Source organism: Rhinoraja longicauda, chromosome 12, assembly GCF_053455715.1.
Source record: "Rhinoraja longicauda isolate Sanriku21f chromosome 12, sRhiLon1.1, whole genome shotgun sequence".
Classification (NCBI taxonomy): domain Eukaryota; kingdom Metazoa; phylum Chordata; class Chondrichthyes; order Rajiformes; family Arhynchobatidae; genus Rhinoraja; species Rhinoraja longicauda.
In genome coordinates, this window is record NC_135964.1 from 498,235 (window position 1) to 513,249 (window position 15,015).

Below are 15,015 nucleotides of genomic sequence, written 5' to 3' on the forward strand. Positions count from 1 at the left end.
TGTATCCCCTACTCCCAATTCCTCCGTCTACGCCGCATCTGCGCCTGGGATGAGGTGTTTCACACTCGGGCTTCCGAGATGTCCTCGTTCTTCAGGAAACGGGGCTTCCCCTCCTCCATTATAGATGAGGCTCTCACTAGGGTCTCTTCTACATCCCGCAGCTCCGCTCTTGCTCCCCCTCCCCCATTCGTAACAAGGACAGAATCCCCCTCGTTCTCACCTTCCACCCCACCAGCCAGCGGATCCAATATATCATCCACCAACATTTCCGTCACCTACAACGGGACCCCACCACTGGCCATATCTTCCCATCCCCTCCCCTCTCTGCGTTCTGCAGAGACCGTTCCCTCCGTAACTCCCTGGTCCACTCGTCCCCTCCTACCCAAACCACCCCAACCCCGGGCACTTTCCCCTGCAACCGCACGAGATGCAACACCTGTCCCTTTACCTCCCCCCTCAACTCCATCCAAGGACCCAAACAGTCTTTCCAGGTGAGACAAAGGTTCACCTGCACCTCCTCCAACCTCATCTATTGCATCCGCTGCTCTAGATGTCAACTTATTTACATCGGCGAAACCAAGCGCAGGCTCGGCGGTCGCTTCGCTGAACACCTGGTCTCGGTCCGCATTAACCAAACTGATCTCCCGGTGGCTGAGCACTTCAACTCCCCCTCCCATTCCCAGTCTGACCTTTCTGTCATGGGCCTCCTCCAGTGCCATAGTGAGGCCCACCAGAAATTGGAGGAACAGCACCTCATATTTCGCCTGGGCAGTTTGTAGCCCAGCGGTATGAACATCGACTTCTCCAACTTTAGATAGTTCCTCTGTCCCTCTCTACCCCTCCTCCTTCCCAGATCTCCCTCTATCTTCCTGTCTCCACCTATATCCTTCCTTTGTCCCGCCCCCCTGACATCAGTCTGAAGAAGGGTCTCGACCCGAAACGTCACCCATTCCTTCTCTCCCGAGATGCTGCCTGACCTGCTGAGTTACTCCAGCATTTTGTGAATAAATCAATGTATAAAAATGGCCTTTATTAAAATCTGACAACGTGCACTTTAACCACATGAGATTTTTCTATTACAAATCTCAAATTGTGGAGTACAGAGGCAAATAAATAAATGATGGGTCTTTGTCCCAAACATTATGGAGGGCACTGTAATTACATGGAAGTTCAAAGCAAGACATGGAGTGGGAAGAATTGGGCACTTCTCAGGAGTCATGGGCTATTTGTAAAAACACTAAATATTCCGGTAGACGAGGAAGGACTATTTTACACATACATTCTTAGGAAAGCTCAGCCGGTGGTTTGTTAACAAAAATGAGTATTTCAAGAAACTCAATGTCAAACAAGGCAGAAGAGGATGATAGGCAATCCAAGTTGAGCAACAAACATCAACTATAATGCTAAAGTCAAACCAACAGACAAGTAAAGAAATTCATGGCATCTCCAAGGCTCGCCTGTTGACTTAAACACACTTTCAGAAAAAGGAGAAAAGCTAAGAGACGTAGTCAACATAGGTCTGAATGTTTATCCAATGCTGATGGACACTAGGAATGACATTTGGATGAGAGGGATCCAAATATGGAGCCCTGGAAAACCAACTAATACAGGTGCAAAAGCAAATGAACTAGAGACCACAAATGCAAAAGTAATGTTAGCTGAAAAGAATAAGGCAATTGTTCACACTGAAAATTAAAATGTTGTCAAGAAGAATAAAACACTGTGGTTGAACAGTCACATCTCATAACATGCAACATAATTTGCCAGTCAAAATTATTATCTCAATCGAGACCAATATTCAAAAATATTGATTGTTTATCTAATTTTCATTTGGCGCTATTCAAAACATGTGTTGATTAATGTGCCCATGTGAAAGAATATATAAAATCTGCAAGGGAGAGAGCTCTGTATATAATATTACACTTTCTAAAAGGAGAAATGTATGTGAATATTTGGAAGTGGGTAAAGAGTGAAAATAAATATCCAAATTTAGGTCCCTCTCTTTGAGACTGCTACCATTTCAAATATTTCATCTCTATCCACGAGCAATTAATATTCTGCAGGGATTTATAATTTTCAAAGTTACTAGTTTGCTCTTAATTAAAATATTCTTCATTTAAAATACAAAGGGTACTTTGCCTTTTAAAACCTATTTTGAATTCCATCTTTCCTGTACCCAATATTTCAAATACTGAAGTACTGAAAAATGCACACTTGTTAATTTCTGCATCCAATCTTTTTCCTGGTAAAGCAACTTGAATAAATCACCAAAGCTCGTTAAATTTAGGTCATAAGTGATACGAGCAGAATTAGGCCATTCGGCCCATCGTCTACACCATTCAATCATGGCTGATCTCTCTCTCCCTTCTAACCCCATTTTCCTGCCTTCTCCCCATAACCCCTGACACCCGTACTAATCAAGAATTTATCTATCTCTATTTGATTATTTCAAGTTGATTCTTCCTCCCACACCAAATTTAAATCAAAATAGGATAAGAATCACTTGATTCACTCACTAATATGTCACATGAAAGATTTCTTGACAATTTGCTGACAATTGGTCCTGTAGAGTTAAACACCACCTTCTTTTAAATGCCAAGGGACCTGGAGAAATTAAACCTTAAATGCTGCCCTGGGCAAATCAAAACCTCTGTCACAATTATTACAAATGTGCACACCAGGACTCAGCCTTACTTGTAAAGTATTACTCAGCCTTACTTGTAAAGTTTAAAATATGAACTAAATTCTCAATTGTGTAACTTTTAGATGAAAGAATTCTCGATAAAAGAATTACACTGTTAAAAAAGGTTAATCATTAATTATGAAACCGTGACTTTCGACAAATTGACCCACATTCGGCTCATACATTACTCAAAACACATATTAATAAAACTGAATTATGCTGTCCGGCAGACCAAACCATCTTTTGTAAATATAAAATACAAGAAAATGGGTGAAGAATTAGAATTGTCAATAAAAGATGCTAACAATATTCAAAGTCTGTAAAAATTATTAAAATATCATGATAAAGTCAAGAAATTGTATAAGAGCCTTTTAAAAACGATTTTGGACTGGTTGTGTTGCCTTCTGAATTGAATTGATAATGCGGCAAACCTCTAAAAAACCTAAAACATAGCCCCAACACACAGACAAGACACCACAACTACACACAATACATAAAACATATTTCTTAACCAATTATCGAGCTGTTTCATACCACTACAAAAAAAAATCATTACTTAAGATAAATCCAACAAACTGAAACCTTGAGACATGCACAGATAATCCTGTAAAAACATAAATGGTGGGATAGCACTTGGGCTAGAAAACTACTTCAAAACTTGATTTTGTCCCATAAATTTGATTTTAAAAAGGTATGGACCCAGATTTAACTCGCAAATATTCCCATTGACAAAGTGTAAAAAGACACGTCCTGGTCAGACGATTAATTGTTGGATTATAATCCATCAGATGTTTCTGGAGTAATACAACGTTGATTTGGAAATTCATCACACCAATATCTTATTGCTTTTTATTTACCCAGCCGGTATACGTTGCACATTTTAGACTCTATGGTGTCCTTTACCTAATGATTAATGTCCACAAACTCAAAGATTTGTATTGCATCAACATTGTACCACCAAAGGCCTCATCCAATTTAAGATTTACAAAGATAATTCATAATAATTTGTTCTTCGCTAACAAATAACACTGATGATTATGTTGCAGCCTCGTGTTATTGAATTAACATTTCAATCTGACTAAAGCATTGGATGTGGAAGATCCCAAGAATTACTCAATTGTGCAGATTGTTCCATGAAATGCTTAATTAGAGCAATCACCTAAATAAATCAAAATTTAATTAACTTGCAGCCATTGGGCAGAAAACAAAGTGCTGGAGGAACTCAGTGGGTCAGGCAGAATCTGCAGAGGGAACAGCATTTTGGAGACCATTATTCAGACTGATGGAGTTGGTGAGAAAAAGCTGGAAGAGAAAGGTGGAGTGGGGCACAGGTTGGCAAATGATAGACAAAGGTCGATACGGAAATCGAAAAGGAAGTCAAAATGTTTGGCAATCGGGAGATGCAGGAGGCAGATGGCCCGCAAGTGTTTGGTGAAATGGCCGCTAAGCCTATGCTTGGTCTGATTGATGTAGGGTAGGCTACATTGGGGACACCGGGTGCAATAGATGAAGTTGGAAGAGATGCAAGGGAATCTCTGACTCACTCAGAGTCTCTGTTGGAGTCCTTGGCTGGAAGTGGGACAGAAGGTGCAAGGACAGGTGTTACATCTCTGGCAGTCGCAGGGGAAAGTGCCTGGGAAGGAATCAGGTTGGGTGGGAAGAGATGAATGAACCAAAGAGTTGCTGAGAGAGCAGAGAGGGGTGGGGACATGAGGATGTGACTGGTGGAATCACGATGAAGGTGGCGGAGATGTCAGAGAATGAGGTGTTGGATGTGGAGGTTGATGGCGTGAAAGCAGAGACCAAGGGAAATTCCATCTGGGGGGGGGGGGAGGGGAAGCAAGAAGAAAACTGGAGGAAACACGGGTGAGGGTTCCACCAATAAAAAGAGAGGGAGAATTACGTTTTCTGAAGCAACTCGTATCTTAGGTAACTTACAACTCAAAGTATGAACACTGAAATCCCCAATTTCAAATAATACTCCCGACACACCCCTTCACTTCACCCCTGTTCCCCACCCCACCCCTCTCCCACCACCCTGATGCACAAACACTTCTCCCATTGCTCCACCTGTTCGTCTCCCCTCCTCTTTATGCATCCTCTGTCCCTCCCATCTCGGAGTACCCCATTTCCCCATTATCCCTCCCTTCCATCACTATTCCTCCCTCCATCTTTACATTTCACTTTTCTATCCTTATCCGGCACTTTGTTTCCTTTTCAGCTATTGTCACCATCTCCACACATCAATCACACCCCTCCCCTCGCCAAGTGGCCTCTCACTTGCCAGGCTTTGCCACACCCCCACCTTTATTCAACCAATTTCTCCCCGCGCTCCATCAGTCTGAAGAAGGGTCCTGACCTGTAATATTGTCTGTCCACTCCGTCTCCAGGTGCTGCCTGACCTGTAATATTGTCTGTCCACTCCGTCTCCAGGTGCTGCCTGACCTGTAATATTATCTGTCCACTTCCTCTCCAGATGCTGCCTGACCTGCTGAATCTCTCAAGCACTTCGTTTTTATTCAAGGTTCCAGCATCTGCAGCTTTTTGTCGCATTTAAGATGCTTTTGGACAGGCACATGGATATGAATGGAGGGACATGAATCATGTGTAGGCAGAGATTAGTTTAACATTGCATCATACTTGGTGTGGACTGAACAATCTGTTCCTGTGCTGGAACACTGTTCACTTGTGTTCACTTTCAGCCCTGTTTTTCACCCATATTATTTTCCTGCACTATTTCATTAGTAAGTCATTTGCTGCACCCATCAGCCATTAGCTGGGTCAAGAAAGGAGCTAGGGGTGACTCCCATTCTTCTTCACTCATAAAAGCTCCTCATATGTTTATGATACTTCAAAAATGAAATGAAATCAAGATTTCAATGCATGGATAAAGCAGTTGACAGGGATAAAATCCCACATCACTATTCCAGGGAAGAATGCATTCCAATACACTGAAAACTGCAACTACGCAATTAAATTTATAACAAAGCCACATCATTTTAGAACTACGTTCTAGTGTGCTAAAACTACATATAAATGATCGTACCAGTTCAGCCTACCTCAAAGTGTTGCCATTTAAACCTGCAAAACCCAAACTTTCCAAGTTGAAGGATCATGTTCACAATCAAACCTACCATGACAAATGATTAAGGTTTAGCCACAAGTAAATAGTACATTGTATATAGCATGGCTTAATCTTTTTTCCCCCCATAAGTACTTATATATGACATTTGAATTTTAATGTAAGGCCACGTCAAGAAGACATTATCTACGTCACTTAGGGTCATGGCTCTACGGTTAAGAAAGACCACAGTATTTGGTTATTATAATTCCACAATGTGCTATATGAAGTGCCTTATTCATTCGTTCCTGGTAATTTCCAGAGGGAATTCAGTCACAAGCTTAATTGTCTTAAGGGCAGCATTGGCCCATACAAAGGCAGAAAAGAAAACGTAGTAGCAATTTAGAACATTTACCTAATACTATTCTTTTCGTCATTAACACTGCCGAAATTCATTCACTCGCACAGGTAAGCAGCGGAACAGGACAATAAATTGAAGTAGCAAGTTGATAACAGATACTGGATAAAATAATACAAGAGTTACAAATATTACATCCAGTAATGTCATTTCCCAGCTACATAGCAAAGATGGACGTTCTATTTTGATCATCTTTTCCACAGTCCTTTTCCCCATCCCCCAGTTTCAAAAACTGTTTATACAAATCTGGAGCACTTTGCTTCACATTCCTCAAGCCACTTCAATAAGAGGAGAAAATCTTACAATGGAAGAGTTTTATAATGGAAGACAGAGAACCTATGGCAGAATAAACAAATTAACGTTGAAAATTCTTTTACGGATCTAAACGCAAAATATGACTGGTGAGGGAAATATCAAAAGTTGGAAAAAATCTCCAAAACTTCAAAAGGTCAGAAATAACTCATTTAATTCGTTTCTTTGTGGTGATAGGTTTCCATTCAGGATGTTTTGGGGCCATGATAATTTCACAAATGTATTTATGAAGCAGAAGTGTACAGATATTTTAAAGGACACAAATATTTTGGTTCGGCATTTAAGGAGTGGAGCCATGCACTTAACTTGTGTTTCTATTTTATTTTATTATTCAGAGAGGAATAAAAAATACATTTATATAGCATGCTCTGCCATGCACAGCATTATGCAGCCAATATATTTCTTTTGAAACAGAGCAAATGTTACTTTCTCAGCAAGTGTGGCACAGTGTGATGGTACATACTGGAGTGTAGAGCCAAAAAACCCAACTTGCAGAGAGTCTCAATGGCTCAGGCTGCATCAGTGGCAGGAAATGGGCAGACGACATTTTGCGTCAAGACGCTTCTTCAGACGGATGAAGTGTAAGTAAGATAAAATGGTACAAAGAGGTGAGTGGAAGAGGTGAGACTAGAGAAAGCATGTGACAGGTAAATCCAGGTAAAGATTTTAGTTTTGTTTAGTTTATTGCCACGTGTACTGAGGTACAGTGCAGAGTTTTTTATTGCATGCTATCCAGTCAGTGGAAAGACTATACATGATTAAATCAAGCAGTCCACAATGTACAGGTGCAGGTTAAAGGGAATAACATTTAGTGCAAGTTTGTTTAAAGATAATGCGAGGGTCTCCAATTAGATACAAGAGCAGCATTCTCTTGTTGGTGGATGGTTCAGTTACTTGATAACAGCTTGGAAGAAACTATCCCCGAATATGGAGGTATAGACATAGAAACATAGAAAATAGGTGCAGGAGTAGGCCATTCGGCCCTTCGAGCCAGCATCGCCATTCAATATGATCATGGCTGATCATCCAAAATCAGTACCCCGTTCCTGCTTTTTCCCCATATCCCTTGATTCCCTTAGCTCTCTCGTGAAAACATCCAGTGAATTTGCCTCCACAGCCTTCTGTGGCACAGAATTCCACAGATGCGCAACTCTCTGGGTGAAAATGTTTTTCGTCACTTCAGTCCTAAATGGCCTACCTCTTATTCTTACACTGTGACCCTTAGATCTGGACTCCCCAACATTGGGAACATTTTTCCTGCATCTACCCTGTCCAATCCTCCAAGAATTTTATATGTTTCTATAAGATCCCCTATCATCCTTCTAAATTCCTGCGAATACAAGCCCAGTCGACCCATTCTTTCATCATACGTCAGTCCCGCTATCCCAGGGATTAACCTGGTGAACCTACGTTGCACTTCCTCAATCGCAATAATGTCCTTCCTCAAATTAGGAGACCAAAATTGCACACAGTACCCCAGATGCAGTCTCACCAGGGCCCTGTACAACTGCAGTAGGACCTCCTTGCTCCTAAACTCAAAAACTCTCGCAAAGAAGGCCAACATGCCATTGGCTTTCTTCACTGCCTGCTGTACCTGCAAGTTTACTTTCAGTGACTGACACCCAGGTCTCGTTGTATTTCCCCTTTTCCTAACCTGACACCATTCAGAAAATGCTGGAGTAACTCAGCAGGTCAGGCAGCATCTCAGGAGAGAAGGAATGGGTGATGTTTCGGGTCGAGACCCTTCTTCAGACTGATGTCAGGGGGGCGGGACAAAGGAAGGATTTAGGTGGAGACAGGAAGATAGAGAGAGATCTGGGAAGGAGGCGGGGAAGAGAGGGACAGAGGAACTATCTAAAGTTGGAGAAGTCGATGTTCATACCACTGGGCTGCAAGCTGCCCAGGCGAAATATGAGGTGCTGTTCCTCCAATTTCCGGTGGGCCTCACTATGGCACTGGAGGAGGCCCATGACAGAAAGGTCAGACTGGGAATGGGAGGGGGAGTTGAAGTGCTCGGCCACCGGGAGATCAGTTTTGTTAATGCGGACCGAGCGCAGGTGTTCAGCGAAGCGATCGCCGAGCCTGTGCTTGGTTTCGCCGATGTAAATGAGTTGACATCTAGAGCAGCGGATGCAATAGATGAGGTTGGAGGAGGTGCAGGTGAACCTTTGTCTCACCTGGAAAGATTGTTTGGGTCCTTGGATGGAGTTGAGGGGGGAGGTAAAGGGACAGGTGTTGCATCTCGTGCGGTTGCAGGGAAAGTTGCCGGGGTTGGGGTGGTTTGGGTAGGAAGGGACGAGTGGACCAGGGAGTTACGGAGGGAACGGTCTCTGCGGAACGCAGAGAGGGGAGGGGATGGGAAGATATGGCCAGTGGTGGGGTCCCGTTGTAGGTGACGGAAATGTTGGTGGATGATATGTTGGATCCGCTGGCTGGTGGGGTGGAAGGTGAGAACGAGGGGGATTCTGTCCTTGTTGCGAGTGGGAGGAGGGGGAGCAAGAGTGGAGCTGCGGGATGTAGAAGAGACCCTAGTGAGAGCCTCATCTATAATGGAGGAGGAGAAGCCCCGTTTCCTGAAGAACGAGGACATCTCGGAAGCCCTAGTGTGAAACACCTCATCCCGGGCGCAGATGCGGCGTAGACGGAGCAATTGGGAGTAGGGGATAGACTTTTTGCAGGGGACCGGGTGGGAAGAAGTGTAGTCCAGATAGCTGTGTGAGTCAGTGGGTTTATAGTAAATGTCTGTCACTAGTCTGTCTCCTGTGATGGAGATGTCAACTCATTTACATCGGCGAAACCAAGCGCAGGCTCGGCGATCGCTTCGCTGAACACCTGCGCTCGGTCCGCATTAACAAAACTGATCTCCCGGTGTCCGAGCACTTCAACTCCCCCTCCCATTCCCAGTCTGACCTTTCTGTCATGGGCCTCCTCCAGTGCCATAGTGAGGCCCACCGGAAATTGGAGGAACAGCACCTCATATTTCGCCTGGGCAGTTTGCAGCCCAGTGGTATGAACATCGACTTCTCCAACTTTAGATAGTCCCTCTGTCCCTCCCTTCCCCTCCCCCTTCCTAGATCTCCCTCTATCTTCCTGTCTCCACCTATATCCTTCCTTTGTCCCGCCCCCCTGACATCAGTCTGAAGAAGGGTCTCGACCCGAAACGTCACCCATTCCTTCTCTCCCGAGATGCTGCCTGACCTGCTGAGTTACTCCAGCATTTTGTGAATAAATCGATTTGTACCAGCATCTGCAGTTATTTTCTTATACCATTCAGATAATAATCTGCCTTCCCGTTCTTGCCATCAAAGTGGATAACCTCACATTTATCCACATTATACTGCATCTAGATTGTTTCTGCCCACTCACCCAACCTATCCGAGTCACCCTGCAGCCTCATAGCATCCTCCTCGCAGCTCACATTGCCACCCAGCTTTGTGTCATCGCAAACTTAGAGATGTTACATTTAATTCCCCCGTCTAAATCATTAATATATATAGTAAACAACTGGGGTCCCAGCACCGAGCCTTGCGGCACCCCACTAGGCACCATCTGCCATTCTGAAAAGGACCTGTTAATTCCTACTCTTTGCTTCCTGTCTGCCAACCAGTTCTCTATCCAATACCCTACCCCCAATACCATGTGCTCTAATTTTTCACACTAATCTCTTGTGTGGGACGTTGTCAAAGGCTTTTTGAAAATCCAGATACACTACATCCACTGGCTCTCCCTTATCCATTCTACTTGTTACATCCTCAAAAAATTCCAAAAGATTAGTCAAGCATGATTTCCCCTTCATAAATCAATGCTGACTTTGACCGATCCTGTCACTGCTTTCCAAATGCGCTGCTATAACATCTTTAATAATCGACTCCAGCATCCACCCCACTACCGATGTACGGCTAACTGGTCTAAAATTCCCTGTTTTCTCTCTCCCTCTTTTCTTAAAAAGTGGAGTTACGTTGGCTACCCTCCAGTCCACAGGAACTGATCCAGAGTTGAGGAAACATTGGAGAATTGGCATGCATTTTCCCCTCCTCTTGAATGTCACTAAAACTAAGGAGCTGATTGTGGACTTTAGAAGGGCTAAACATCCAAAGACGTATACGCCACTGGAGATAAATGGGTCTACTATGCAACATTACAGTCTGGTTTGGGAACAGCTCTGCCCAGGACAGGATGGCCCTGCAGCGAGTAGTGCGTTCGGCAGAACGCACCATGGGAACTACACTCGTCCCCCTGCAGGACCTATACATCAGGAGGTGCAGATCCAGAACAAGTAAGATTATGAAGGACCCCTGCCACCCCAGCAACGGACTGTTCCAGATGCTACGGTCAGGCAAGCGCCTCCGCTGTCACGCTGTGAAAACGGAGAGGATGAGACGGAGTTTCTTCCCACAGGCTATCAGGACTGTCAACTTTTATAACTCCAAAGACTAAATTTTGTCTACATTATAGTAACTTTATTAACTTTATTTATATGCTGTAACTGTAATTCTTTTTTGTGCACAATCCACAGGCATTGCCACTTTCATTTCACTGCACATCGTGTATGTGTATGTGACAAATAAACTTGACTTGACTTCTGTACCTATCTAACCCCTTCTTTCCCCACCTGACTGCTCCGCCAGTCAATCCCTCCTGACATGGATCGACTGACCATTTGCCAGCTCTTGCCCCACCACCTCCCCTCATCTCTTGATGCCTGACTCGCTGACTCCCTCCAAGTTTGTTTTTTGCTAAAGCAAAGATAGGAATGAATCAAGGACTAGATAATCAACTTTCCATCTATTTTTGCAAAGAAAAAATAAGTATTTCTTGTTTATTTATTGGCTTCTGCGAGAACTCCCTATTTTCACTGAATATTGTCAAGAGATTCCTTTATCAACCTGAAAGGGCAAGGCAGCATTGCAATAAAATGTGCTGACCAGCAGAAGGTGCCTCTGAGTGCAGAATTCCTTCAGTAGTTCATTGCCATAACAACCAATGTTCAGGTGTGACAACCAGCAATCCCTGAGCCACCAGCTCTTGTGATCCCAAGTTCCCAAAAGTCCCAAGCACAGTTGCAAACCTCAATGGAGCAAACCCCTGATGTCTTCAGACAGAGCTCGTGGGGAAATCAGAATAATTCTGTATGGGTGGCTGCAGGTACATGGTAGAAGTGGACTCCTCCCTATACCCACATCCAAAATCAGAGACCAATGGAGGAGGTGGCCAGCGATACGATACATTACAATACAATTTATCTTTATTGTCATTGTACAGGGGTACAACGAGATTGGGAATGCGACTTCCATACGATGCAATAAATTAATTAGCTAATCAGCATAAATTTAGACAACCCAGTGAAACAAAATTAGAGACAGTTTTAAAACAGAATAAAGTGCAAGTAGATCTGTGCCGGTTCGCTGTGCGATGTGAGCATCCGGCTCAGCAGGACCGGTTCATAGCAGCTATGCCCCTGGGGATGAAGCTGTTCCTGAGTCTGAAGGTACGGGCGTAGAAGGCCTTGTAGCATCTGCCAGATGGTAGAAGTTCGAACAGACTGTTGCAGGGGTGTAAGGAGTCTTTGTGAATGCTGGTGGCTTTCTTTGGGCATGTTGTAGATGCCCTCCAAGGCTGGTGGCTGAGTTCCGATAATCTTCTGAGCTTATACGATAATATAAGAAATACGATAGAACTTTATTTATCCCAGGAGGGAAACTGGTTTGCCAACAGTCATAAAACACAACAAGATATATGAAATTAAAGTAACAAGTGGAAAGTCCAGGATTTGGGATGTCCAAGGATTGGGGGGCGGGGGGGGGGGGGGGGGGGAGGGGACTGGGAGTCAGTCTACCCCACGACAGATGGGAGAGGAGTTGTACAGTTTAATAGCCACAGGGAAGAAGGATCTCTTGTGGCATTCTGTGCTGCATCTTGGTGGAATTAGTCTGTTGCTGAAGGTGCTCCTCAGGTTGACCAGTGTGTCATGGAGGGGGTGAGCTGTATTGTCCAAGATGCTCCACAGTTTGAGGTGCATCCTCCCCTCTGAGACCATCTCCAGTGAATCCAACTCCACCCCCAGGACAGAGCCAGCCTTCCTGATGAGCTTGTTAATCGTATTGCCATCCGCAGCCTTCACCCTGCTACCCCAGCACACGACAGCGAAGAAGATGTTCTACCACCAATTGGTAGAACAGCTGCAGCATCTTACTGCAGACATTGAAGAAGCGGAGCCTTCTCAGAAAGTACAGCCAGCTCTGTCCCTTCTTGTACCTTCAGCATTCCTGGACCAGTCCAGTTTACTGTTCAGGTAAGCTCCAAGGTATTTGTACTCCTTGGTAATCTGCAACTCCACACCCTTGATGGAGACATCAGGGGTGTTCCTCTCCTCCTAAAGTCCACCACTAACCCCTTTGTCTTGTCGGTGATGAGCTGCAGGTGATTTAGTCCACACCACTCAACAAAGTCGTTGACTACACCTCTGTATTCAGCTTCCCTCCCCTCACTGATGCAGCCCACAATTGCAGTCACCCGAAAACGTCTGCAGGTGGCAGGAGTCCGAGTTGTATCTGAGGTCCAATCTGTGGATGGTGAACAGGAAGGAAGAGAGGACATGTGTTGCTCACTACAGGGCAGATCCAGATCTACGTGCAACTTGAGATGCAGTTATACGTTACTGGTGGGCACAGGTCTGTACCCATTCGAATGGACTGCAGTATTGGTAAATGCTGGTCAGTCACTTTGCGATGATGTGTGATGATTGTGGCAGAGGTTTTCTGCATCACTGGGAACAAAATTAGTGGGCATTAATCTATCACAATAACATGTGGACATGGTTTGGATGTGAGATATATCGTAACACTGGGCATTATGTTAGTCGGCATCCATCATCGATATATCATACTGACTCAAAATACTACCGGGCATGGATCAATCACTAATACTGAGATAGAGTATTGGTTGACACTGGCCCACCTCTGTGCAAAACTAGCGAACAGTACCTATGTGGACGTGAATGTCAGTGCATAAAGGGAAAACCAACAATCTACATGTAATGGAAATGACAAGTAAAAACAGAAAATGTTTTCTTTGTGAAAATGTTTTCTTTCTTCAGTGTCTCTGGTGAGAAACAACAAACCTTCAGTCTTGATGAAAGGTCATTACCTACAGAAATGCATTTGACCTACTGAATATATGCAGAAGTATGTTTTATGTTAATATTACAGTACTAGTGGGAACAAATTTGTCATTTTATAATGTATAATTTCAGCTTGGGAGTATAATTCTGTCACTGTATAACACTGATGCAACACTGAAGGGGTCAGATGAGTCACTACAGAATTGACATAAAATAAAGGGGCTGTGGGTTTGTATTCTGAGAAAAAAGGGCGTGTATCGGGAATTTCCGTCACACAAAGCGTCAAGAAACACGAGTTAAAAAAATGTTTTTTGTTTTTTTTCATTCTTCCTACAAGTGTAGTAAGAGGGAATCTAATTTGGCAATTTGTTGGGTCATGGCTTGTGAATTCTGTAAGGGTGAATTTCCATTACCAAACACCCATTGTACATGTTGCACTGGCTAAGACAGAGATCACAGGGAGCTCTGATTAACTCTGGAATACAGAATAGATGGACATAGGTGTGTTAATATAACAACGGCCCATATTACTGGTCCATACTATTCATTGTATGATGCAGGATACAGAAGTGGTGACCATAAATCTGTCAGTGTATAAATTGAGTGCAGGTCCCAAATGAAAACTGGGGTACAGTGCAAATAGGCATGTCTTTCCCCTGGGTAGGCCTGGAGATCTAATGGAGCAGCACAGTGGCAGAGCTGGTCAAGCTGCTGCCTTACAGCGCTAGAGACCTGGATTGAATCCTGACATTGGGTACTGTCTGTATCGAGTTTGCACATTCTCCATTGTCTTCCGGTTTGCTCCAATTTCGTCCTACATCCCCAAAATGTGCAGGTTTGTAGGATGATTGGCCCCTGTACATTGTTCTTAATGTACAAGGAGAGGATGAGAAAATGGAATAACATAGAACTAGTGTGAATGAGTGATAGATGGTCGGTGTGGACCTGGTGGGCCATAATGCATCCATGATGCATCTTTAAATTAAACTAAAACTGTTGTGTGGTTCTCGTGGGTTTAAATTTGTTAAAATGTAAAATTAAAATTTAGTGCAAATATAGTAATTTTGTCAGAAAAACGAGGTAGAGTACACAACCGCTAGATTTAGATTTCTTGCTGCCTCAAACTACAATTTCTTTCCAGTCTTTTAAACAGCTGATACAACCACAATAGACTGTAAACCTGATCAAACAACTGTATCCAGCCAGGCTTCTCTCTCGGATTTCACTCTTGTTAAGACCAGTCACCTATGTGAATGAGGGATTCCCAGAAAAAGCCAGCACTGCTTCTCAGAATGGGTATTGAGTGTAACCACCAGATGTGTCCAGCTTGCCCACTTCATACAGTGGCATCACTTGACAGGAAGGTACGAACAGCAAGCTTTTAAAACTAATGCAGCTTTCTGCATTCTGTCGAATTGCTA

At 43.8% G+C, this 15,015-nt stretch overlaps 1 protein-coding gene across 3 annotated transcripts in view; it reads right to left on the reverse strand.

Moving 5' to 3' along the window:
- The window catches only part of tab3 (TGF-beta activated kinase 1 (MAP3K7) binding protein 3), a 56,656-nt gene that overhangs the window by 8,770 nt on the left and 32,871 nt on the right, over nt 1-15,015 (reverse strand). For 2 of the 3 annotated variants that reach the window (XM_078408868.1, XM_078408866.1), the window contains exon 7: nt 5,743-5,813. The exons of the other annotated variant lie outside the window; for it this stretch is intronic. In XM_078408868.1, coding sequence (XP_078264994.1) covers nt 5,743-5,813 — 71 coding nt within the window. The remainder of the gene's footprint in view (nt 1-5,742; nt 5,814-15,015) is intronic. 3 annotated transcript variants of the gene reach the window in all.